Genomic DNA, 24,871 nt, shown 5'->3' with positions numbered 1-24,871 from the left:
GAGTCAACGGTTTGAATTCAACATAAATGTACATAAAAATAAACAAATGGTCATTAGCAAGAACATTATAATTGAAGTTCCCCTTTATGTCAATCAAATCAAAATAAGTTAGTTTTTCTTAAGTTATAATTATATAAATTTTTTATTTATATTTATATTTATATATATCTTCTTCTTTATCTTCTTTAGTTTCAGCCCTTAAGACCATCCTGAAAACGATTAACTTTGCCACCTATCCCTGTCCTCCGCTACTTCTCTCCATTAGACACCAGGCTCTATCCTTTCCACTTCTCTTTTCACACCATCTTTCCATCTCAGCCTAGGTCTACCTAGTGGTCTTTTTCCTATAGGGTCTTCTTCGATTACCCGTTTTACTTAAGTACCCTGTTTGCGCCAAGCATGTCCTGCCCAACTTAGTTTTCGTTTGGCAATCTCCCTAACTATACTTGGCCTCTGAAAAATTCTTTGGAGTTCCACATTATGAAATTTTCTTCATTCGATTGTCTATCGAATATGGGGCCGAAAATTTTCCGTAGAACTTTTCTTTCGAATATCATTAATCTTGATTCTTCTGTTTGTCTCAATGCCCATGTTTCCGAGTCGTTTAGAACAATTGGTTTTAGTAGAGTCATGTACATTTTGATTTTTAAGTTTTTGGATAAGACCTTCGATTTCAAAACTTTTTCAAGCTCATAATATCCTCTATTCGTTAGTTGCATCCTTGTTGACACCTCTGTCTTGATGTCATTATCCTTCGTTTTCATTGACCCTAGATACTTAAATTGTGACGCTCTTTTGAACTTGAGCTCATCAATTTTGATATATTATTCTAGACCGCCATTTCTATTTCTTCGGCTAGCAACAAGGTACTCTGTTTTTTCCTCATTGACGGTTAGGCCCACTTTTTTTTGCCGTATTTATTAGTTTGTTTCCTAATCTCTTTATCATATCTAGATCTTCACCAAGGAGAGCGACATCATCCGCATATGCTAGCATTCCAATTGTGATCTGTCCTAATATAACTCCCTCTGAAATGTTCATCTCGCGTATTACCCTCTCTAGTACTAAATTAAACAGCACTGGAGACAGAGCATTCCCTTGCCGAAGTCCTGTCGTTATTCTTGTAGGTTGTGATGTTACGTTACCTATCTTGACCTGTAATCAGTATGATTGAGACTGGCTCCAATGAGATTAATAATTTTCTTGGGGAATTTGAAATCTTTGAGAATGTTTAAAAAACTTTCTCTGTGGATAGAGTCGTATGCCTTTCTTAACAACCTTGTTCAGGATACAATAATAAACTTGCCTCGGACATGTGGAGCAATGAAAAACAAGATTGGAAAACGGAAACCTGGCTAGGCTTGCAGGAGCTTAGATGGAACGACAAAGGTACCTTGGATCTTCAAGACCCGACTATATTCTACGGAGAATGTAATGATCGAAGATAATTTGGAACGGGTTTTGAGGTACGCAAAAGTATAGTCTCTTTGGTAACAGAATTTAAAAGTACTAACCCTTGGATATCAACATTGACAATTAAAGGGCAATATTTTGATATCACTTTTCTGAATGGTCACGCACCTACGGAGGAAAAATCACCATAGGAAAAGGACGAATTGTATGAGAATCTGAAACAAATCCTAAATGAAACCCCTGGTAATAGGATTAGGATAGTCTTAGGCTATTTTAATGCCAAATTGGGAACGGAAAACATATTCAGAGCAACCATTGGTAATCATAGCATGCATGACATAACTAGTGAGAACGGACTTAGGCTTATTGACTTTGCAAGTGGTGGTGGACTTTTTGTGAAAAGTACAATGTTCCCACGCAAAGATATCTACAAGGGTACTTGGAAAGCGCCTAATGGTAGATATACCAATCAAATAGACCATGTCATAATTAACACAAGATTAAAAACTATATACATGATGTCAAAACAGTCAGAGGAGCTGACTGTGATTCAGACCACTACCTGGTAAAAGGAAAGCTAAACGTGAAACTTAAAAAATTGGCAGTTAAAAAAGGTGCAATTGTGAACAGTTATAAAGTAAGTAAATAAATAAAACTGTTAGCGGTTAATGTTAATATATTTAATTATAGTAAAGGCCGTGGCACTGTGTGGCCCAGATTGGTTACACCGTACCACAGCCCTTCCCCCCTTTTTGCTCCGGCACGCCGAGCACGGCGTGCGGGTCGGCATTTTCACTTTTTCCCGAATCAGTCGAGTGATCAGATGTATTTGTGACCGTTCCGCAGCAACCGACGCTGATCAACTTATTATTCTTTTTATTTTTTATATATATATATATATATATATATATATATAGTTATATTCTGTTTAATATACACCTATATTCCTGACCGAGCGTTTATTTAATTTAAATGCTAACAAAACTATATGTGAATTTTTTCAAACAATGGATGGATGAAGCAATGTCTAACATACAATTAATCAATTAGTTACAATAGATTGCAAATGGAAGACAATTAAGGAAACCTTAAAAGTAGTTACAGATACGACGATAGGTAAACAAAAAAAAAGTGAAGAAACTTGGTTCAACACTTCTTGTGAGGAGACACTTAACAGAAGGAAAGACGCTAGATTACAATGGATCAATGACCCCTCCAATAGAGAGAAGGAATCTACTTATAAAGAACGCCAAAAAGATGCAAATAATATATTTAGATTTGAAAAACGTAAATTCACGAAAGATATATTGTGGGAAGCCGAGACCAACCACAGAGTTAACAAAAATCGTGAACTGCATCAGAAGATTAATTCAATTTGGACTGGGTATAAAAAACATGAATGATTCTTAAAAAATGACGATGGCTCTATAATTACGGAACAAGACAAAATTCTAGAAAAATGGAGAAAGTATTTTAACCAATTGCTTAACTGTGAGAACCCATCTGAAATATTTACGTGGATAACATCAAACTTTAACGACGTTGAATGCCCACCTCCTAGTAGAATATAAATAATAAATCAACTAAATAGACTAAAAAACAATAAAACACCAGGAGAAAATGGAATTCAGGGAGAAATTCTAAAAAATCTGAATGAGGTGGTAATAAATAGAATACATGATATCATCGAAAATATAAGGTCTGAGAAACATCTATCGAAAGACTGGGGTGCATCTTTGATTTGTCCTATTTATAAAAAAGGAGACCCGCAAAAATGCAGTATTTACAGAGGTATTGCTTTGTAAGATACGACATATAAAGTCTTAACATATTGTTTACTAGACAGAGTAGTACCCAGAGCTGAAAATATAATAAGTGACTATCAAGGTGGGTTTAGGCCCAATAGATTCACAACTGACCAAATTTTCATTCTAAGACAAACTATCCAAAAACGCTTAGAATTCGACAAAGATGTACACGTATTATTTGTGGATTTTAGAAAGGCATATTTATATATATATAATTAAGTGTGAAACAATATAGTTACTTAGGCACCATGATAAATGAAAATTGGAAAAAAACTCAAGAAATAAAGAGCCGTAAAGGTAAAGCTAGGACAACATTTAAAAAATGAGTGCTTTCTTCAAAAGTCATAAGTTTTTTCTTAAAACAAAAATGAGACACATAAGATGCTATGTTCTCTGTGCTGCTCTACAGTGTGAAATCGTAGACACTGAATGATGCCTTTAAAAAAAATAAATAAATGCATTTGAGTTATAGCTGTATAGAAGGGCTATTGTAAACTCCGTCAGAATATCGGTTAAGATAAATAAGTAATAAAAGATCTAATGTAAACGCCACCAGTTTTTTTTTCTTACCCGTAATGAGTATATGTAATTGCTGTCAGTTTTTTTTTTGAGTTTTGCATGTGGATCCTTTCATAATCATCTATGAAATTCATTTTATAAAAGTCAATCGAATGTTCATATTTTTAGTAAAGTTTTTACCGAATTTCAAACCCATACTTAAATAAAACTAAATGGTATATCTTAAGTAAATAGGTACATTAATGGAGTGATACAAGACTTAGAATATTTACAAATTGTATCACATCATTTTCATCAGTTTTCTGTTCAGGATCTAATAAACATAAACATGCTCGGATACATGGAGCTTTGGATAATAAGACTGGAAATCAAAAACATAGCTTATTGTTTGGGACATGGAACGTACGTATTCTTTTCAAACCTGGAGCGGCCCAAAACATTGTTAAAAAAATCAAGAAATACAAGTTAAAAATAGTGGCTCTACAAGAAATTAGATGGGATGATACTGGAACGATAGATATACAAGAAACAACAATACTTTATGGTAAATCTAATGATCAACGCCAGGTTGGAACTGGTTTTGCGTTACACAAAAGCTTAATACCAAATATAAGAGAATTCGAAGATATCAATCCAAGAATCTCATTGTTGACAATGAAAGCGCATTTCTTCGACATAACTTTCATAAATGTGCATGCGCCTTCCGAAGACAAGCCGCAAGAAGAGAAGGATGATTTTTATGTGTGCTTGGACTTAACATTAAATGCATTACCTCAGTACAGAAAAAAAAATAATCTTAGGTGACCTAAATACAAAAATTGGTAAAGAGGCTGTATTCAGACCAATAATTGGTAATCACAGCTTCCACGAAACTACAAATGATAATGGATTAAGACTTATCGATTTTGTGATTGGAAATGATCTTGCAGCGAAAAGTACAATGATTCCACATAAAAATATTTATAAGGGAACATGGATGTCACCTGATGGAAGGTATGTTATTCAAATCGACCATATCCTAGTAAGCGCAAGATTCAAAAACTGTATTCAAGACATAAGAACGATGAGAAAAGCCGATGGTGATTCGGATCACTATCTGGTTAAAAGAAAAATTAAAGTCAAAATAAAAAAGGTTACTCGGAAAAAAGGAACAGTGGTAGACAAATATGACACAGCTAAACTAAACAATGTGAATACACGTAAAAGATTCAAGTATCTGATGTCGGAAAAAATCAGAAGGATAGATACAGGTATAAATAACTCAAATGATGCAAAATGGAAGAAAATTAAAGTTACTATAAAGGTAGTGATAGAGTCAGAAATCGGAAAATTAAAAAACTGTAAGAAAACCATGGTTCAACGATATGTGTGAAAATGCTCTAAATCGGAGAAAAGAAGCTAGAAACCAGTGGCTCAATGACTAACATAATATAGAAAAAGAAATTGCGTATAAAGAATGTCAGAAAAGCACAAGTAGAGTATTTAGAAATTAAAAACGAAAATATACTCGGAATTTATTGGAAGAAGCAAAAGTAGATTCTAGAATGAATAGAACGAGACAGTTGTACCAAAAAATAAACAGTATAAGAGGAGGATACAAAAAACATAATAAGTTCTTGAAAAATGAAGATGGTTCACTGACAACAGGACAGTAAGATATATTGGAAAAATGGACGCAATATTTTGGCCAACTGCTCAACTGCGAAAATCCAGAAGAAACTTTTGAATGGGAACTAGTAGAAACCAACGATTGCAAATGTCTACCTCCTACTAGAAATGAAATAAACAACAAATATTAAGGTTAAAAAACCAAAAATCTCCCGGAGAAGATGGGATTCAGGGAGAAATATTAAAAAAATTAAATGAGGAAACAGTATCAAGAATACATAGTGTTATTGAAATGGTATGGCAGAAGGAAAGACTCCCGGAGGAGTGGAATACTACGCTAGTATACCCTATCCACAAAAATAATGACCCCCAGATATGCAATTATAAGGGAATTGCACTATTAAACGTAACCTAAAAAATTCTTGCATATTGCTTATTTGATAGAATACTACCGATTGCGGAAGAAATAATAGGGGATTACCAAGGAGGTTTCAGACCAAACAGATCGACAACAGATCAAATATTTGTAATTAGGCAGATTCTTCAAAAAATGTGGGAGTTCAATAAAGACGCGTATATATTATTTGTGGACTTCAAGAAAGCATATGACTCTATTTACACAATGATAAACTACAATCCCTTTTTCAGCGACCGGATATACTGAGAGATAAAAAAAAGGAGGCTAGTTTGGGCAAGACATGTCTGGAGAAAGCATGACTCATTAATAAGAAGAGTAATAGAGGAAAACCCAGTAGGAAGGAGACCTCTTGGAAGACCGCGTTTAAGATGAGATGATTGCGTTAAGAAAGACGCTGAAACAGTGGAGCCGGAGAGTCATTGGCAGGAAGTAGCAGAGGATAGAGATAGGTGGCAGTATGTTTATCTAGAGGTATGGTCTTGAATGGTCAAAACCAAGGAAGAAGAAGAAGGAGAATCACATCATTTTAGTTTACATATATGACATAACTATATATTTTTGAATTATTAGGTATAACGGTTATTTATTATGATTTTTTTTTTTACTGTGATTCAAATATTTAATGAGGAGAATTTTTAATTATTATTATGAAAAATATGATTTTATTTTATTAGTTATAACGATTATTCATTATGATATTTTTATTATGATTTAAATATTTAATATGAACGATGTGATATGATATCATACTATAATTTTTTTTTAATAATCTTGTAATCTATTATATTAATTTTATACAACTACTTGATTTTCTTCACTGGCGGAATTTACATGAATCCAATTTTACCTGTTTTTTTTTCTGGCGGAGTTTACATGCACCTGTATAGAAGAATACTGAAAATATCGTGAACAGTTCGGATTACAAACGTTGAAGTTCTTAGAAAAATGAACAAGGACACTAAGCTAGTAAACACCATAAAGATAAGAAAGCTTCAATACCTATAAAATATAACGCGGAATTGAGAGTAAGTATTCAACACTCCAATTCATTTTGCAAGAGAAAATATTTAGAAAAAGAATAAAATTATGGCTTCATAATCTAAGGGAATCGTTTTGAAAGAGCTCATCAGAGTTGTTTCGCAATGCAATCAACAGAGAGAGCATTACTAGAATGCTAACATTTGAAACCGGATAGGCACCTGAAGAAAAAGAAAAGGTTGTTTATTTTAATATAATATAATATAATGTTACTTTTAAATACGTAGTTTCTTGAAAATTAATTTGTTCACAAGTCACACTGTTTTACAGAGATTTTCATTCAAATGGAATGTGCAAGTAAACTTAAAAGTGATTTTAAGATCCAAAAAAAATTAAGAAACATTGCTCTAATATGTTTATTTTATAAAAATGGTTTTAATTAAGTATATTCTAATCAATAAAAAAAAATGCATGGTTTAAAAGTGTTAAATGATCATAGAGTTACCATATATCCATAAGCGTGAGCATGGGGTAGTTAGAGTAAGCACTTGACTACTCTATAAACCTTCACTCCCTCACCAAAATATTCAATATTATCCACAATCAGTGCCGGATTACCAATTAGGCGGAGTAGGCGCCCTGTGAAAACAGAAAACTATATTTTTTTTTTATTTAATACATGTATTTTATTTACAAACAAGGGCGTATTTGAGGGGCCGAAGGGGGCATTGTCCCCTCCATGGCTCGTATTTTTTTTAATATAATACATTGATTTATTTAAAAAAATGTAATGTATTTGTTATATAATGTAATGTAATGTAATATTTAGGAATATAAATTACTAGTCTATCATTATAATATAATAATAAATTCAATATGTCAATTTGGTTACGGGTATCAATTTTTGTTTATCTTCTTATATCATAACATTTTTGGTTCTGGAACGAACAGTAGTATTATCTTCCACGGATATTGCCACGGTTATAGATATTTACAACCATAATCGAGGTATTTATCAGATAATACAAAGTAATTTAAAGTAACATTTTTTTTACCATATATTTACTAGTTAGTCTTTTTTTGGTGCATTTATGCATATTGTATATTTTTGTATTTATTAGAGCAAGAAGCCCCTAACCCTAATAATAATCGTTATAACTAGGAACCGAATTTATATGCTAATGCATATACAAGGTCTAATCAAAAATTATCGAGACTGATACGATTAATCGTAAACCGGTTTGAGTATGAACTTGCACGTGCTATATTAATCTAACTTTATATGTTGGGAAAATATATTAGACATAGATTAGATTAAAATTGTCTCAGTCGGCTTCTAGATGCGATTAAGTCAATTGTGTTTTTACATCCCGTCGGATTTCATAATGAGCGAAAATACAGAACAACGAGTGTGCATTAAATTTTGCCATAAACTGGGAAAAACGGCTACTGAAACCTACCAAATGTTATTATTAGCTTATTGAGATGAAACCATGTCCCGTGCTCGCGTTTTTGAATGGTTTAAACGATTTAAAGAGGGTAGAACAACTGTTGAAAGTGATGAACGTGAAGGGTAGCTCCATGTGATTTTTTTTATTCCCAAAAATAAAAATGGCACTTAAGGATAAACGTTTTCAAGATGTAGATGAAATAAAAAAAAAATGCGACGGAAGAGCTACGAAGAGTTTCTAAAAATGACTTCCACAGGTGTTTTCAAAAAATGGCAGGAACGTTGGAGAACATGTGTGGACTCAGAAGGAGCATACTTTGAAGGAGATTGAATGTAAATAACTTTATCTAATAAATATTTTTTTTTTTTTTTTAAAAGTTGATACTTTTTGATTAGACCTTGTATGTATTGGAATAAGCTTTTTGAAATCTGATGAGCATTTTCCCCGATTGAGATTTTTCTTATTAAAATAACACTAATTTTATTTTGCATATTTTGCATATTTCAACGTTTTTACCTATTAAATGCATATTCGATGCATATTTGGTAGTTGTATAGTGCATATTATTATTAATAGCACATATATTCGTTTTCGTCGTATTTTTTACGATCACAACCACATAATATCAATAAAATTGCGACCGGTCGTTATTTCCAAAGATAAGATTATATACTCATATCATCCATTGCAATAAGGTAAAATATGAATTCAATTTTTGTTTTCACTTTTTATTAATGTGGGTATTTATACTTTATAGATTGAAGATAAAGAATGTTAAATGGCGACAAAGACGACAAAATATTTTAAAATCTTTTTTATACTTTTTTTAATACCATATTAATTAATGATTATTTTTACATTTATAATACGTTTCACATATTCGTACATAATTTTAAACAACAATTTAATTGAATATTTAAGTATATATTTAAAAATAAATACATATTTTATAGCATATTACAGCATTTTTAGAAGCATATTTTGAGGATTTTTTGTGCATATAAATCCGGTCCCTAATTATAACTGACAATATTTGTTTCCATATTCTTTAACTTGAAAATATTGGCCAAAAATACATTTTTATAAATTGAAAACATGATTAAGATCAAGAATAGGCCAGCATAGACTAACAGATTTGACTTTGCTGCATGTGCATAAAAATATTATTGTATCCATTGATGAAACAATCAACAAATTTGCCAAAATGAAAAAAAAGGAAATTTGGAATTTATTATTTGATTAATTACCAACCTTATGTTTTCTACTTAGATATTTGTTAAATTAAGTTACATATCTTAATTGTTTTTTAAAGTTTATAAAAATAAATTAATAGGTACTATTACAACGATAATTATTTGTTTTTTTTTTTCATATAGGATTCAGGCTAAAGGTACAATTTTAATATAAGAACTATTTGTGTTGTCATTATTATTATTTATTTTATACGCAGTAGGTTTTAAATAAATTTTTAAATAAATATTTGATTCAATTTGGTACTTGTATTTTTATTTATTCACTCGAATGAACAACAGGAACATGAGCTGTAGGTAATGAACCAGGGGCGTACCCAGGAATATTTTAGGGAATATCCAAAATTTTTATTTTATCTGTTCTCTAATTATAATTATAGTTTAATTCAATACCAAAAAATTACAATTCATAACTATAGTAATAGTCACAATAGTTATACACACATTACACATATTCTTCACAAAGGTTTACTATAATAGGTAGGTACTATAATTTGAAATCAATTTTTATTTGGTAGTAAGATGTTATAAAAAAATACATTATTAAATTAACAATAATAAATAATATTAAAAAATCAGTATAAATTAAACATGGTTTATACATTATAGGTATATTATATAATCTATAAACTTTTTATATTGAAGATAATGGGAAATTAAAATACACTATGTACTATTAAACCATTGAATATGTAGAAATTTCAATGGGGGGTCCGGACCCGAGTCCCTCCTTTGGGTACGCCTCTATAATGAACTATAAATTATTTTTAAGTTTGTATTGAAGAAAAATTAGTTTCGCCCCCTCCATGGCCTCAATATAATGTGTTGTAATAAATTAATTTTTTTTTTAAGTATTATACTAAGGAAGAGAGGAGAAGAATCCCTCAATCAAATTTGTTTTAAAAATTAGCTGAACCCCCCTACAAGAAATTCCTAAATACACCACTATCCTCTAATGCAGGGATTCTCAACCGCTGTGCCGCGGCACATAAATGTGCCGCGAAATTATTCAGGTGTGCCGTATAATTTTTGTAATTTTATAATTTTTTAAGCATAACTAAATATGATAATAAAAATTATAATTTTTATTTATGATAGCATTGACTTCAAAATTCCCTTGAAAATAAAAAAATGATAAAATGTCCTGATAAAACGTTTATAATATTATATGGGATCCTATACTACCCGATACGGGTATTACAAGCAGTTGCGTTGACTTTTACCACATACTAAAATTACTACATGAAAACATAGCCGGTACTCATTATAATGAAAATTGAGCGCGTGTAATTTGTTAAGCAATATACTGTATAGGTATTTTGATCAAGAAATATTGTAAGTTAAATTTAAAAATGGATAGATGTTTAAAAAAACATAAATTAACAGATGACAGTGATGTTAGTGTAAATTACAACAATTTAAATATTGAAATTAATATTAAACAATCAGCTTTAATAAGTGATAAAAGTTTAAATTTAAAAATTAAATGTAAATATGTTGATAATTATTTATGTTTTGGATTTACGTGGAATGGTGACATTGATTATCCTTTAACAGTTTGTATCGTTTCAACTGTTTCACCCGTAATAGAGGAATTATGTAAAAAACACCAGTCTCAAATGTCAAATTAAATTTGTATTATATATATTATATTAATATAATTATTTTATAGTACATTATATATAATTATGATATTATGTATATTCATTATTATTTATTTAAGTGTGCTGTGGAAATTTTTAAAATGATCAAGTGTGCCGTTAAGTAAAAAGGTTGGGAATCTCTGCTCTAGTGTCATGGTTAGAATTAAAATGTGTATGAATTCATATCAGAACATCAAAAATAACAGTTAAAAGCATAACAGCTTATATTTTAGTTTATTACTAAGATCAATTTATGGAAATGCCAAATTTATTAGAGAGATAAGCTACAAATCAAAATGTTTAAGACTCAACAATGCGTAACTAATATCAATCAAAATGTACAACTCTTAAATATTTGATATTTCATAGAGGTTAGTGAAATACTGTTAAATGTGTTGCGTCTCTAACTGTTTTTTACACTTATTTACTAGGTACTTGGCCATTAATATATAGGTTGTATTTCGGCAAAAAAACTGCCTGTATATTAAATATAAGGAATATCTTTGAAGGTAAGATCTTAGGAAAAATAATTAGAGGTCAACCAAGAACTTCATACTTTCAAGGAAAACGAGAGTTATGTGGTTATTGCGACGAGGAGCAGCCTGTAGATCAGTGATACCGAACCCGTGACCATATGTGGCTCGTTATAACTTTTTAAAATAAAATAAACATATAAAAAAAAAAGTAAAATTATAATAAAATATGAATATTTATTAATTTATTAATTTTATTTTCGGACAAATAGAAATTTTACGATATGACCCGTACTTAAAAAAGCGTACTGATTAAATTAATGGGTAGGTAGATATCTAAAACCGATGATACCGTATCTGCTCTTGCTGGACGTTAACAAGTCCGTATCGGCTCCGAGTCGTTATTCCTTGCCGTCTGTTAAATGGCCGTATTAGGCACGCTCCTTTAGGAGGTGCTAGCCAAATATTTATATTGTAAATTTCACTACCTTATATTTATTTTTGGATTGTCAATAGTTAACTTATATTTAAATAATGAAAAAAGTTTTATTGGGTACACAAATAATTTTTTTTTTTTTTGAGGATGCGTGACCCAAATAAAGTTTGAAAACCACTGGTATAATTTATACTTCTTATGTTCACCTATGTTTATGTTTCATGTAATTTGTTAAAAAAATAATAATAAAAACAATTCACGAAATAATACGATATACTTATGTAAATAAAATAAATAATACAAATATAGAATCAACTAAAATTGAATTAAACTAAATTTAAAACTGAAAATTAAGTATTACCTAACTATTAATAATATACTTAATAAACAATAGATAACAAAAACAATGCATTAAAAGTTTAAATTTTAGACATTTACAATAATTTAAAAACTCAATTCCTAAAGTGAAATGAAAATAATATAGTCACTGTTACGGAATACAGAGATAGAACTACCTGTGTTTAATATAATGTACTCGTATACATTTATGACTAGGTACATCAAATTTTTTTTTATGAATTTGAAATGTTCATCTTTAGTTTTTTCCAACAACCTTACTATGTAAGGGAAGTAACTTACGGATATAGTTTTGGTGACTAAAAAACAGAAAAAACAAATTGAAATTTTCATTTGGTAGTAAGTTCAGTAGTTGTTCAAGACTTACCCATATGCGCAACTAGAAGACGCAATAGGGTTTTTAGCAGTGGCGCACGCAAGGGGGGGGCCGAAATTTTCTCCGATGTCTAGGTTAAAATTTACAAATTTTACAAGTTTGAAATATGAAGAGTTAGTATTGAATACCTAGTATCATTAATTTTAGAAAAGTCTATTCTATTATCAATGCTATTATTTAGGTCAAAATGTATTAAAGATTTGCATAATTTTATTAATTGTAAAATTTGTTATATTTTTACCATGACACCCCCCCCTCTCCCTGAAAAAAATCCTTTGTGCGCCACTGGTTTTTAGCACCCCTAAGTTCAAATGTGGTACTCCTGTTTTTTTTTTTTCAGATTCATATAATCTATAGTAATTACAATTAAATCAGGCACGTAACTAAGGAAGAGCCAGAGTGTGCCTAATCCACCCAAATATGTGTCCGGCCTTAGGACGACCCACCCAAAGTATTTAAAGGGTCCCATTATTATATGATGGCTTTTAATTTTTAATATTACCTAAATATGCCACAAATACAACCAAATACCTACAGTCAACTCGCGGTTTAACGAAGTTCGATACAACAAAAAACCTCAATAAAACGTATAAAACTGTCGGACCCTTGAAAATCTCGAGATATAACGAAAAATTAAATGTATTTTGGTTCCCTTGATATAACGAAGATTTTTTGGCTAAAGTTCACGCAATGTACCTAACGAATTTTTACAATTTTGAAGATTGATATTCCACGTCTTACGAGTTTATTTCGGCTATTATTATGAGATAAAATGTTCATACATCGTTTATATGATACACGTCTGTTAAATGTAAATTTTATTAAATATAAACATAAATTTGTTGCTATCCACAAAGATTTGGCTACCTGTAAAGTTTTCAATAATGATGAGATTTTGAATAAAACTGGTGACGAAGAGCCCCCGTAAGCTCGAGTGTAGCAAAATTAGGTTGTTGCGCCGTTTTAAATTGTTTACAAAAACATGATATTGACGGCAATGTATTTTGTAATATTCTAAATTTGGACATCACTATTAATCATATAAGCGCAAATGGATACACACACACAAAAAAAAAAACTAATTTTTTTTTAAAAAAAAAAAAGAAGTATGTATGTAATAAACAAAAATGTATGAATGTATCTAATAAAATATTTAATAATAATCTAATATTGTATGTCGGTATGTTATTATAAAAAATCTAATAAAATTTAAATTTTCTTTTAAATATCGTTTAAACAAATTTTATTGATCTATGCTTATGATATAATGAATTTCGATATAACGTACTTTTTGCTCGGTCCCTTGAAATTCGTTATATCGCGAGTTGACTGTATATCGGGTTTTAATTGGAATCTAATATTATAATAAATGCAGAAATGGCTGAAAATTAACATTAATTTCATCAATAAAAACAGTTTTTCAATGTTTGAGAGATAATAACTTGGAAATTATTATCAGTTTCAATAAACTTTATTTTGAAGATACTAATATTAGTTAAAAAAAACAATACAAAATTACCTATTCATAAATCAAACAAGAACAATAGAACAAAAAAAAATTTAACTTAGTTGAACAAATATTGAAGACATATTTCAAGTAATAAGTGACAAACAAGGCTCAAATTGAGAAGGGGCGCAGTACAGGAGCGTACCCAGGAATTTTTTATGTGGGGGTCCAACATTTTTATTTGATCTGTTCTTTAATTATAATTATAGTTTAACTCAATACCAACAAATTACTGTAATATACTATAGTATGGTTTATACATTATAGGTATATTATATACCTAACATATAAACTTTGTATATTGAAGATAATGGGAAATAAAAAAAAAACTATATACTATTATTATACTAGTTACTATTAAACCGTTAAGTAGGTATGTAGAAATTTCAATGGAGGGTCCGGACCCGAAACCCTCTACTTGACGTAGTACCACAACTAATTTTCAGAAATTTAAACGTCCCTATACTATTATTGTTGATTAATATGTAATAAAAATACAGAAACATGTACATATATGTAAGTATAATTTATAATATATGTGCTAAAAACATCCAAATATGTAGGAAAAAAATTTAATTAAAAAAAAAAAAATTATAATTATTAAATCATCAAAATGATTTGTTGCATTGAATTATTACAATATCTTTTAAATTATCAAATATTATATGTCGCCTATTAGATTTGAAAATATTTTTAAAACGGCTAAATGATCGTTCCACAGCCTACATCGGTTGATTGAAGCATATTTTAGGCACATAATATCAGAAGGCGATAATTCTAAATTTTTAGAAGGGTGTCTGCCACTCATTATGTCATTGATTGATTTAAAATCAATATAGCCTGGAATTTTTTTCTGTAACAGCATCTCCTATTGATTTGCTTACGAGTTTTCATTTTTCAATCGTTGATTCGACAGTTTGCATACTATCATTTAAGGACATATTTTTTTTCTAATTTTGTAAATGTATGTGCAATAAAACTAAAATTCACCGAGATGAAAATTAAATTAGTTTTCAATGTTTCATTTTGCATAATATTTTGAGCTTTTCTAATAGCGATAGAAGTTACTGGATCTAAATTTGAAATTTCTTGTATTTTCGTACGAAGAAGACGTGAAATGAAAAAATATGTAAAATAAAAGTAGAATCATATTAATAGGAATGATTTAAATCGTGAACATTTCTTATCGTATCTTAAATATCTCGTTTTAATAAAAATATGCATTTACATATAAATCCGTTCCCTAGTTATAATGCTTAACAAGTTTTAGTTACGTTCTTTTTTTAAAGTAAACAGTCCCTTTTTTAATTTTGCTAAATCGAGCACTGGTGACAACTATTGTTGATTATTTGTATTATCAGTAACTACTACCAATATTATAAATTACAACCCTACAGTAATTTAGTCTTCCTTTAGCAATAAATAATTTAAAAGAACCAATTTCAAACAATTTAAATATACGATTGTTAATTAATAATTCATACTAAATATACGAAACATCTACTTACTTTCATATTAATCACATAATAATTGAATCTTATTTGCAAACAATTGTCTGAACTAAAGATTAGTTTAGTAAACAATTTTCAAATTGTACGCTTATAATTGGTAAAATAAAATATTTTAATGAAAAAAACATATTATTGAAATAAAATTTGTTTTTTTTTTTTTTTGTGTGAAAATCACTGAACCCTATTAACTTTATTGATTATAATAAAAAAATATATACATTATACAAAATAATATAATGAGTGCTCACTTATATCAGGGCATAACTTACAGAAAAAGAATGAGTAACTTCTTTTTTACATAAACAAAATATTTTTTTTTAACATACATGCTCTAAAAAATACATTAGTGTTATTTACAATAAAAAAATACATTATCTTTAACATAGGCTTGATGAATGCCATATTTGATACATCGCATAAGTTTTTTCTCTGCAGTCAATTTATGTTTAACATGAACATGGTCCATAACCTCCATCTTGTTATAATGTTTCAATTAACAAAAAAAAAATAAAATTAACAGAAAATTGAAAAAAATAATTATACAACAAAAATTAACAATTTTGCAGATGATTAAATAAGTCTAAAATGGTATTCAATAATGATTTGAATTAGTTCGACAATGTGGCAGAAAACATAGTCAATATGACTAGCCAGCTGCTTCAACAAGGAACGGCTACAATGACAATTTTACGATATATCATTTCAAAAATGGTTTGAACATGAAATTTGACTTTCTACGAATATCCTTTTCTTGTTCAAGTACAAAAAGGGTATCTCGCATTGTAACACGTTTTATCCTTTGTCTAGGTATCTGTTGAAACAAAGAAATTTTTTAATGAAAAAACTGTTTAATAAATTATTATAAGGTACTTACTGTTTGTCTATTTGTTAAGTTTGTACTAATACTAGAATTTTGGTTCTGAAAATAAAATAAAAACAATTAATTATTTTGGATTTGTTAATAAATAAATATATAGAAATAAGTTTTTATTTATGTGACTGAAAAGCACTTTTGTTATTGATTAAATTATTTGAAAAAATTTCATTATGGTTAGAAAGCTAGTGTTTTAAGTCAAACCCACTTTTTAATGTATTTAGTTTTAAATTATAATAACAATGTACAATATATAATTATGATAAATATTACTTTTGGTATCTATGAAAAATACACTGGTCAAATAATTAATTTCCATAAAATAATTCTATTTAAACTTACTATTGTGGAAATTATCAAATAAAAGTTGAATAATTAAGTTTTAAATGCCAATAATATAAAAAAACTTTTATATTTAAAAATATGAGACTTAACATTTTAACCATTATTTTAGTTTCAAATATATAGCTAACCTGTAAACTAGGACTTAATCCAGGTTCTAATTTAGGTTTTTTCCTAGGTCCTATTGCATTTAAAGCAGTGAGATTAGCTTCTCTTTGTCGTAGTTCTTCCATTTCAACCCTTTGCATCTAAAAATGAAAATATAGTTACCATGTACTTATCAATAAAATTATCCTCATTAAAAATACCTCTTTGGCTTTAGCTTTTAATTTTGCTTGTTCTGGATCTTCATTTTTAGATCTACTTTTAGCTGCTCGTATCAAGAGTTCACGTTCCATTTCATCTTGTTTTTTACGCTCGACCTTATCAATTTCTTCAAGACATTTGATTTGACCTCGAACATTTCTGGTAATTTCATAACGCTTATCCGCCTTAACAAAAATTATTTTTTTAAAAATATTAACAGTGATAAATTAGCTATTTATGGAAGTATTACTTTGTTAAAATCTAAACGATGCTCAGCAACAACAGCAAATTTTTCTAAAAGGTCTTTTAAACGTTCAGCAAGTGCATGAGATACTAATGCTGGAACATCAGCAGCAGCATCTTCTAAACCTTCCCTATTGACTACAAAAAAAATGATATGCATAATTTATATATATATAAATATAATAAAAAATATTAATCATGCTATAAAATAATTTAAAACTACTATCCTCTTCATTTAAAATAAAAGTATCAAAATATCAGTTAAAAATAATAGTAAATTTTCTTGTACATAAATATCATAATCAGTTAATTTAAATATTAAAAATTAATTAATATTATGAGTTTTGTAAATTTTCTATACATAACAGAAAAAATCAAAAATATCTTTTAATAAACAATAGTGAATTATTATAAAACTAGACATGCATACATTAAGTAAACATTTAACTGATAAGGTAGAATAAAATAATGTCGCATTATGTATATTTGTATAAATATTAGAATATATAACAGTAAAAATTAAAATATTGGTATTAAAACATAGTGCAAATATTTGTAGTCTATATACTCCGTTCCAAAAGAGAAGACAGGTTTTCTGCGCATTTTTCCTCTTCCACCTGGCTTTGTTTCACACAGTGAACATTACGAAGTCTATTTCTCATCATTGCAGACGATGTAAACACAATAATTAAAATGTGGCACACAATAGTCGCGGGTGGGGGATACGCACCGCCTAACGAAAACTGGTTACCGCTTTGTTGCCTCTTTTGGAACGGACTATACGCAGATTTTTTGAATAATAGATGAAATATCTTAGGTCCCAATGCAGGTAAGTCATGAATATTTAAATAAAAACGAAATTAACACTTAAACATTTATATTAAAACTATTACTTTAATTTAGAGAGGAAATAGACCACTTTTTATTTGTTTTATATATATATATATATATATATCAATTATCTAGGGTTTTACTTATGGAAAAAATATATAAATATTTTAAACTAAAACTAAGTTGAAGGTTGAACAATTTAAAGATTATGATCAATACAATAATAATAATTCATTAAAGTATTGTACTAAGTGGAAGAAAAAACAAAAAAAATTTACTATAAATTACCTATTTGCTTAATTTTTGCTACTAATGGATTTTGAGGTAAAAGTATTTCATCTTTACATGATCTAATTTGTGTTCCAACAAATTCAGTAGATCCTAATATTCTTTGGGTTTCTTCAGCTAAGTTAACTCCACCCATAGCAGCAACATCATTTATGTCATCGTCTCCACTAATGAAGACAAAAATGTTGACAATTAACATAAATTGAAATTATAACATTACCACAAACATTTAGTAATTAAACTTACACATATGCTGCTGATGATGAAAACGATTTCTTTTCTTTTTCTTTCAAAGGAGGTTTAGGTGGAACAACAATTGTTGAAGGTACACTAGTAATGGGTGTTAGAACTTTGTTTATCATTGTTGGCTGACTTATCAAGTTTGGTGATGGTGGTATTCGAGGTTGAGGCATTGTTATACTACTTGTTTGCACTGTTGAAGACGCTAAAGTAGTATTAATTTTTATATGTGATCCAGTAGGTGTCTTAATAGGTACTGCTTTAACAAGCATTTGTCGACTACCACTCATGGGTCTTGGTGATGAGGTTGATGTAAGTGGTGGAGGAAGAGTACCAGTTTGAGATGCAACAGGTGGTTGTATCCGAATTGAACCCATTTTGTTAACAGCCGTTAAGCCTGTTGGAGTTTGTACCCTGACTTGTTGCTGCAAAGTCAAATTCAATAATTTAAAATATAAAGAATAAATCTATAATTTAAATCATATACATATTTCATCTAAGTAACTGATAACTAAATAACATTTATAAATTCAACAAAATCAAAAAATATTTGCCTTTTCAATAAAATAAAGATTATAATAGGTAAACTGTTCATACAATAGAATTAACTTACAGAAACAATCCTATGTTGATGTTGCATATTATTAGACCTTGCTGATGTCAAGGTTGGTTGTTGGGTAGTCATTATTCTAACTGTTTGTTGATTTGATGCAGCATTTATGATATTTCCCATAACTTGTGTATTCTAACAAAAATTAATTGTTGATTAAAATAATACATTAAATAATACATACTGAATTGTTAAATATTATATGGACAGCAAAAGACAGTTATGAACTATTTATTATAACAAAAATTATATTTCTTGCAAATAATAAATCTTTTAACAATTTTATGAACAATTATTTACACATTAAAATAGATATATAATAATAGGTTATATAATACTATTCGAAACAGTCACTTTAGTTTTATGAAGTATTAAGTTCTAATTAATATACAATGATCAGAGCTTATTCCTATGATCACATAATTATTTGGATTTTATATAACAAATGGTAAAGGTAATTACTCCAATATTTATAATACAATAATGATTAAACACATCAGAAATAAGTTATATATACATAAATAGGAGGCAGGAAAAAGAGAAACTTGGGTCCACAAATAATTATCCTTCCTCAAATCAGTTATATATATTTTTTTTATAGCCATTTATTAATTTACTATACATTTGGTTTACAAATTAAGAAATATTTTAATTATCCTCAACATTTAGTTGAGCTAAATTATAAATTGAAATTATAAATAAAAAATAAAACAAATAAAGGAAATAATATTATAGAAACATAAAAGTTTACATTTAATTTATTTTTAAGATTTCCATACTTTCATGTAGTCTTTATATTTTATTTATGAAATAAAATAAAATCTACATACAGTCCACATTATTATTATACCAATTATAAATACTAAAAAAAAATGACAAGTATGATTACTTTCATATAAGTTGGACAAAATTAGGTAAATACTTCATTCAAATGTATAATTTTTGACCATCTTATTTACAATATTTCCAACATTTTACTTCATATCTGGGTTTTAGTTAAATAACATATTATAATAAACATAAATGATACTAATATATTTGACGTTTGATTATCAAAATTCTTTTACTGAGAGTATTATTAATTTAAATCTATAACTTACTTTAAAAACATTGAAGTTCACTCCTAACATTCAAAATTTGTAAAATATTTTATACCTAAAGCTTTATTGAAAAGATACTTCTTTTAGAAAAAACATTATGAGTTAAATAATGTATAAGTACTTATTTATTTAAGTAAAAAAATAATAGTATCACTATATCATAATAATTACTGAATATTAAAAAAAAAAAATCTTTTTTTCACCAATATTTTGAGTTACATTGTTTTATCAATTATAAATGGCATTTAAGTGGCATTCCACATTTAAGATTAAAAATTATTTTAAAATATCAAATTTTATTTAATATTATGTTACGAATTAGTTGTTATGTATGGATTACCTATGGATAATAAAGTTATTAATTAAGCACCATCTAAATACAAAACTAATATACTACTAAGAACTATATAATTTGATACTACAGAAAAATTAAATATAATAAAAAATTAAATGAAAAACAAAAAATAATATTTTAATGTTAAATTCAAATAAAAATGTACTTCATAGTTTTAATGTGATGTGTAAAAACTGGAATAAAGGAAATTTATGGAAATAATTAGTAATAATTAAAATATTTTCATATATGGATTTATAAAAAAAATAACAAAATTTTTTTTCATGAATCCTATAATTTTTTTTTAGTAAAACAACTGTGTGGATAACTGAGAATACTAATAAGTACATTTTACAAAACGAAATATGATAAAAATACATTAAAGTTTTTTTATAAAAGAATTTAATTTTATTATTTTTAATAATTATAATTTATACTTTTTAAATCTACAGTATAAAGTTTATAATATGTAATCAATTTTAACATAATACTATATTTTATAAAATAATATATATGAATACATTATTTTTTTCATATGGAAATTTATAAAAATTAACAAAAACCAATCTTAAATATATAAAACAAAACAAATAATTAAATAATTTTTACCGTTGTTTGCTGTTGATTAGCTAAAACAACAGTGGGTTGGGTTACAGCACTAAGTAATGGTGGTCGAATGCCGTCAATCACCATTTCTTTAAGCATAAGTGATTGCCTCAAGAGTGGTAAGCTTTTCTGTAGGCAAAAATTATTTTTTTTTTTAATTTAACATCAATATTTAATTAAAAGTAAATGTCAATTAAATATTTGTATTTTTTTGAATATTAATACCTTGAGGAAACCAATAAGGCACGGCTGTGGTGAAGCATTTAAAAGTTTTTCTAGTCGATCACAAAATTGCTCTGGCTCCACCTTAGCATCAACTAGTTCTTGTATAAGAGTACGTACACTTCTTTCAACAGGTTTTGGTTCTTTACTTGACAATTCAAGCAAATTGGCTAAAAATTTCCGGCACTTTTCTTTGGTGTTATCTTGTTGAACTTTTTGATGTGCCTTTAAAATAAATATTTAATAATTAAATTTAATGGTTAATTATATAATTTAATAACTATACCTGTTGAGGTTGAACTATTGTTTGAGTTGGTGTTGTTGTTGGTGTACCAGCAATAGAAACATTGCTCTGAAATTGTATTCCTTCATTCAATTTTATACGCACTTATAAATTTCTCTATAAGTTCATTTAAGACTTGTTCTAAAGTATTTATAGCAAACCATTTAAAAAATAAGTTAGAAAGACCAGTTTATATTTTTATTTTGTAAATATTAATGCCTGATTGAACTGAATAATAAATCATTTATATGAAAAGTAAATAATTTTGTTATGTTATAATGTAAACTAAAGTAATAAGTTAATTAATTTAAATAATTGTTTAATTAAAAACTATATAAATACTAATTAATCAACTTAAAAAATGAATTAAACTTGTTATATACTAATCAAAACTACAATATTAATTAAAATTTGGCATTACAATAAGGTCACAAATTAACTTTACTAAAATTTTTAATAAACAGGTACTTAACTGTAGTATGTAACAGGTTAGAAAAACTTATAAAGTTAACAAATATATAACTTATATTACTAATGAAAACCATTTAAAATAATATTTCAATTTAAAAAGTATATAGCGTATTAAAAAATAAAAAGTTTGATACTTATCTATAAAAATAAGAAGTTTTAATATTTTATAAGAAAAAGAATCTTTTAATAATTAATTTAATTTAAGAACATTAAAATAATTGTTTAGTATGAACTTACAGTTGCAACTGCAGGAACAGATTGTACTCTAAAGTTTGCATTATTTTGAGTTATAGCAGTTCCTTGGCCAGGTGCAGGGCCAACTCGTAATAACTGATACTGGCCATTTTCAGTCTTTAATAATATGTGTCCACCTTGAGCTTGTTGAAGAGTTTGTAATGTAAGCTAAAATAATCATTATAAAACATTAATTATATAATCGATATAAAAATAAATCATTAGATAATATGTATAATTTGGTAATATTGTGCACAATTCTTGAAGATAAATGCATGTACAATTTTTAATGAAATATATATTGTCAAACTTTTAATTTGTATATGAGGTTTATAATTAACAACAAGCAGTATTAGATATATATTTATCTAATATTTTTCTTTAATCTCAACTTACCCCTGGTGCACCGGGACGACCACCAACAACTTGAGGTATCATTACTCGAGACATATTTTTGTTAACTCCACCTTGTGAATTTTGTGGTCTTAATGCATTTACATTCAGTATTTGCACATTTGCTGGCAAAATTGTTTGAGGAGAATTACCAGAAACTACACCTTGTGCTACCTGTTTAGAAACAGTTATGACATTAGATGTAACTGGAGATTGATTGGACGATACTTGTCCAGTTAAAGTCATAGTAGAAACTGGAGGTGAACTTTGTTGCTGTTGATGAGTAGTTGATTTAATAACAACAGCCGTTCCAGTACCTATAAAAAAATCACATTAAAAATATAAAATAAAATAATTTTTTGAAGAAAATTCCAATAGTTCCTAAGGTTACAATTGTAATTCAGCAATGAATATAAAAAAAAACAAAAAATATTTTATTTATTTATTGAACTTCTGGAAAAAAAGTTTAAAATTTACTTAAGACATTAATAAATTTCAAATAAGTACTAAAATAATGAAAAATACTAACTATTGAAATGATAAAATTATTTAGGTATATTTTAACTCAATTAAAATCAGATTTAGATAGTGAGTTACCAAAACTTGATTACAGTTGTATACATAATATTGCAATTCATATATTTGATAAGAGTGAAACTGTAAAAATTAAAACTAAAACAAAAATGGAATACCTGTTTCTAAACTATTCATGTATCAGAAATTGTGAATTATTTTTTATTTCATAGGTGGGTTTATCTTAATTAGGTCATAGACTACCCAATAATTAACTGGACACTGGTAATATGAATAATCACAATATCAAAAGAGCATTTCAAACCAACAGGTTACGTGAAAAATAATAAAAATTCTTAAAAACTCTATATAAAGTAAGCAAAAATGGTTATACATCTGAATTTGTTGTTGATGTCCTACTTGGTACTGTGAATAACCTACACAATTAAAATTCAACATTTTTGAGCTGTTATTTTCAAGTATTTGACTAAAATTAAGTAGATAATTGACATTTTAAGATTTAACACTGAATCTGAATGATTAATATTAAATTTAAGTGCACAGACAACAATTGACTTTCTTCAAACTCTAACCTGTACTGGTAGAATTGATAGTGCCGTTTGGCAGAGAGTTAACCGGAACGTAATTACGGTTATTGGCCGAATTGGAATAGACCACTTTGACCTGATCTTGAAGTTTTATGGGTTGCGGTGCTGCATAGTTGTGCGCCAACGTAGGGTTGACGACATGCTGTTGCTGTTGCTGCTGCTGCTGCTGGTGTTGCTGGTGCTGGTGTTGTTGTTGGCCAACAAAATCTGGTTGACTTATACCCGGCATTAAACTGTTGTTATTGTTGGAAGTTACGGAGGCGGATATGCACTTGTTCATCGAGGAGGCGGCCCGGGTGCCGTTGACCAAGTGCTGCTGTTGTTTTTGCGGCGCGGCCGTGGTAGCTGCGATTGCATTGCTGATGTGACCAGTCAGTGGGTGACTCCTTTTGCCGGCAGATACAACCGATGTATTGGTGCTGTTGGTGACGAGCTCGCTTTCCAACGACACCACGATTGCACTGAACGCGTTTTCGTCCACGTCCTTACTGAGTACTTCCTCCAGAAACTTGACTGACGCCATTTTCTGACCAACTCAGATCGCAGACTGATGTGCGCATGCGCACGCGACGTTACCCCGCGACTCCGCGCTCGACCATCACAACCGCTGCGCGCGTACCCGTAC

General features: G+C 28.5%; 3 protein-coding genes across 3 annotated transcripts; 2 read left to right on the top strand and 1 right to left on the bottom strand.

Annotated features, from left to right (window-relative positions):
* Positions 1–1,313: 1,313 nt before the first annotated feature.
* Positions 1,314–2,816, top strand: LOC112680398. The gene is made up of 4 exons (XM_025550483.1): positions 1,314–1,431; positions 1,675–1,869; positions 1,944–2,050; positions 2,487–2,816. The coding sequence occupies exons 1-4, from the start codon at positions 1,314–1,316 to the stop codon at positions 2,814–2,816; spliced, it is 750 nt and encodes a 249-aa protein (XP_025406268.1).
* A 653-nt stretch (positions 2,817–3,469) lies between these two features.
* Positions 3,470–5,112, top strand: LOC112680397 (craniofacial development protein 2-like). Its single transcript, XM_025550482.1, has 3 exons — positions 3,470–3,518; positions 4,051–4,516; positions 4,602–5,112. Exons 1-3 carry the CDS (start codon positions 3,470–3,472, stop codon positions 5,110–5,112), a joined length of 1,026 nt encoding a protein of 341 aa, XP_025406267.1.
* A 10,833-nt stretch (positions 5,113–15,945) lies between these two features.
* On the bottom strand, positions 15,946–24,863 carry LOC112680291 (transcription initiation factor TFIID subunit 4). The gene is made up of 14 exons (XM_025550331.1): positions 24,232–24,863; positions 23,129–23,442; positions 22,736–22,900; positions 22,031–22,096; positions 21,748–21,969; positions 21,526–21,651; positions 19,486–19,617; positions 18,879–19,297; positions 18,633–18,799; positions 17,521–17,651; positions 17,273–17,455; positions 17,096–17,212; positions 16,623–16,667; positions 15,946–16,559 (listed from the first exon to the last, which is right to left on the bottom strand). The coding sequence occupies exons 1-14, from the start codon at positions 24,767–24,769 to the stop codon at positions 16,446–16,448; spliced, it is 2,739 nt and encodes a 912-aa protein (XP_025406116.1). The 5' UTR covers positions 24,770–24,863; the 3' UTR covers positions 15,946–16,445.
* Between the last annotated feature and the right edge of the window lie 8 nt (positions 24,864–24,871).

This window comes from Sipha flava, unplaced genomic scaffold (assembly GCF_003268045.1).
Source record: "Sipha flava isolate LNK unplaced genomic scaffold, YSA_version1 176_pilon_pilon, whole genome shotgun sequence".
In the NCBI taxonomy this organism is placed as follows: Eukaryota; Metazoa; Arthropoda; class Insecta; order Hemiptera; family Aphididae; genus Sipha; species Sipha flava.
Note: the sequence above shows the minus strand (reverse complement) of the source record. Positions and strands in the feature narration are given on the sequence as shown.

Coding starts and splice junctions, on each gene's coding strand:
- LOC112680398 (XM_025550483.1), top strand. CDS start 1,314: ATGTGGAGCAATGAAAAACAAGATTGGAAAACGGAAACCTGGCTAGGC. Junction 1,870..1,943: donor TACTTGGAAAGCGCCTAATG/GTAGATATACCA, acceptor ATGTCAAAACAG/TCAGAGGAGCTGACTGTGAT. Junction 2,051..2,486: donor CAATTGTGAACAGTTATAAA/GTAAGTAAATAA, acceptor TGCAAATGGAAG/ACAATTAAGGAAACCTTAAA.
- LOC112680397 (XM_025550482.1), top strand. CDS start 3,470: ATGATAAATGAAAATTGGAAAAAAACTCAAGAAATAAAGAGCCGTAAA. Junction 3,519..4,050: donor AGAAATAAAGAGCCGTAAAG/GTAAAGCTAGGA, acceptor TTTTCTGTTCAG/GATCTAATAAACATAAACAT. Junction 4,517..4,601: donor ACATTAAATGCATTACCTCA/GTACAGAAAAAA, acceptor TGGTAATCACAG/CTTCCACGAAACTACAAATG.
- LOC112680291 (XM_025550331.1), bottom strand. CDS start 24,769: ATGGCGTCAGTCAAGTTTCTGGAGGAAGTACTCAGTAAGGACGTGGAC. Junction 19,618..21,525: donor CTAATCAACAGCAAACAACG/GTAAAAATTATT, acceptor AATTTTTGTTAG/AATACACAAGTTATGGGAAA. Junction 17,652..18,632: donor AGCAAAAATTAAGCAAATAG/GTAATTTATAGT, acceptor TTTTTTTTGTAG/TCAATAGGGAAGGTTTAGAA.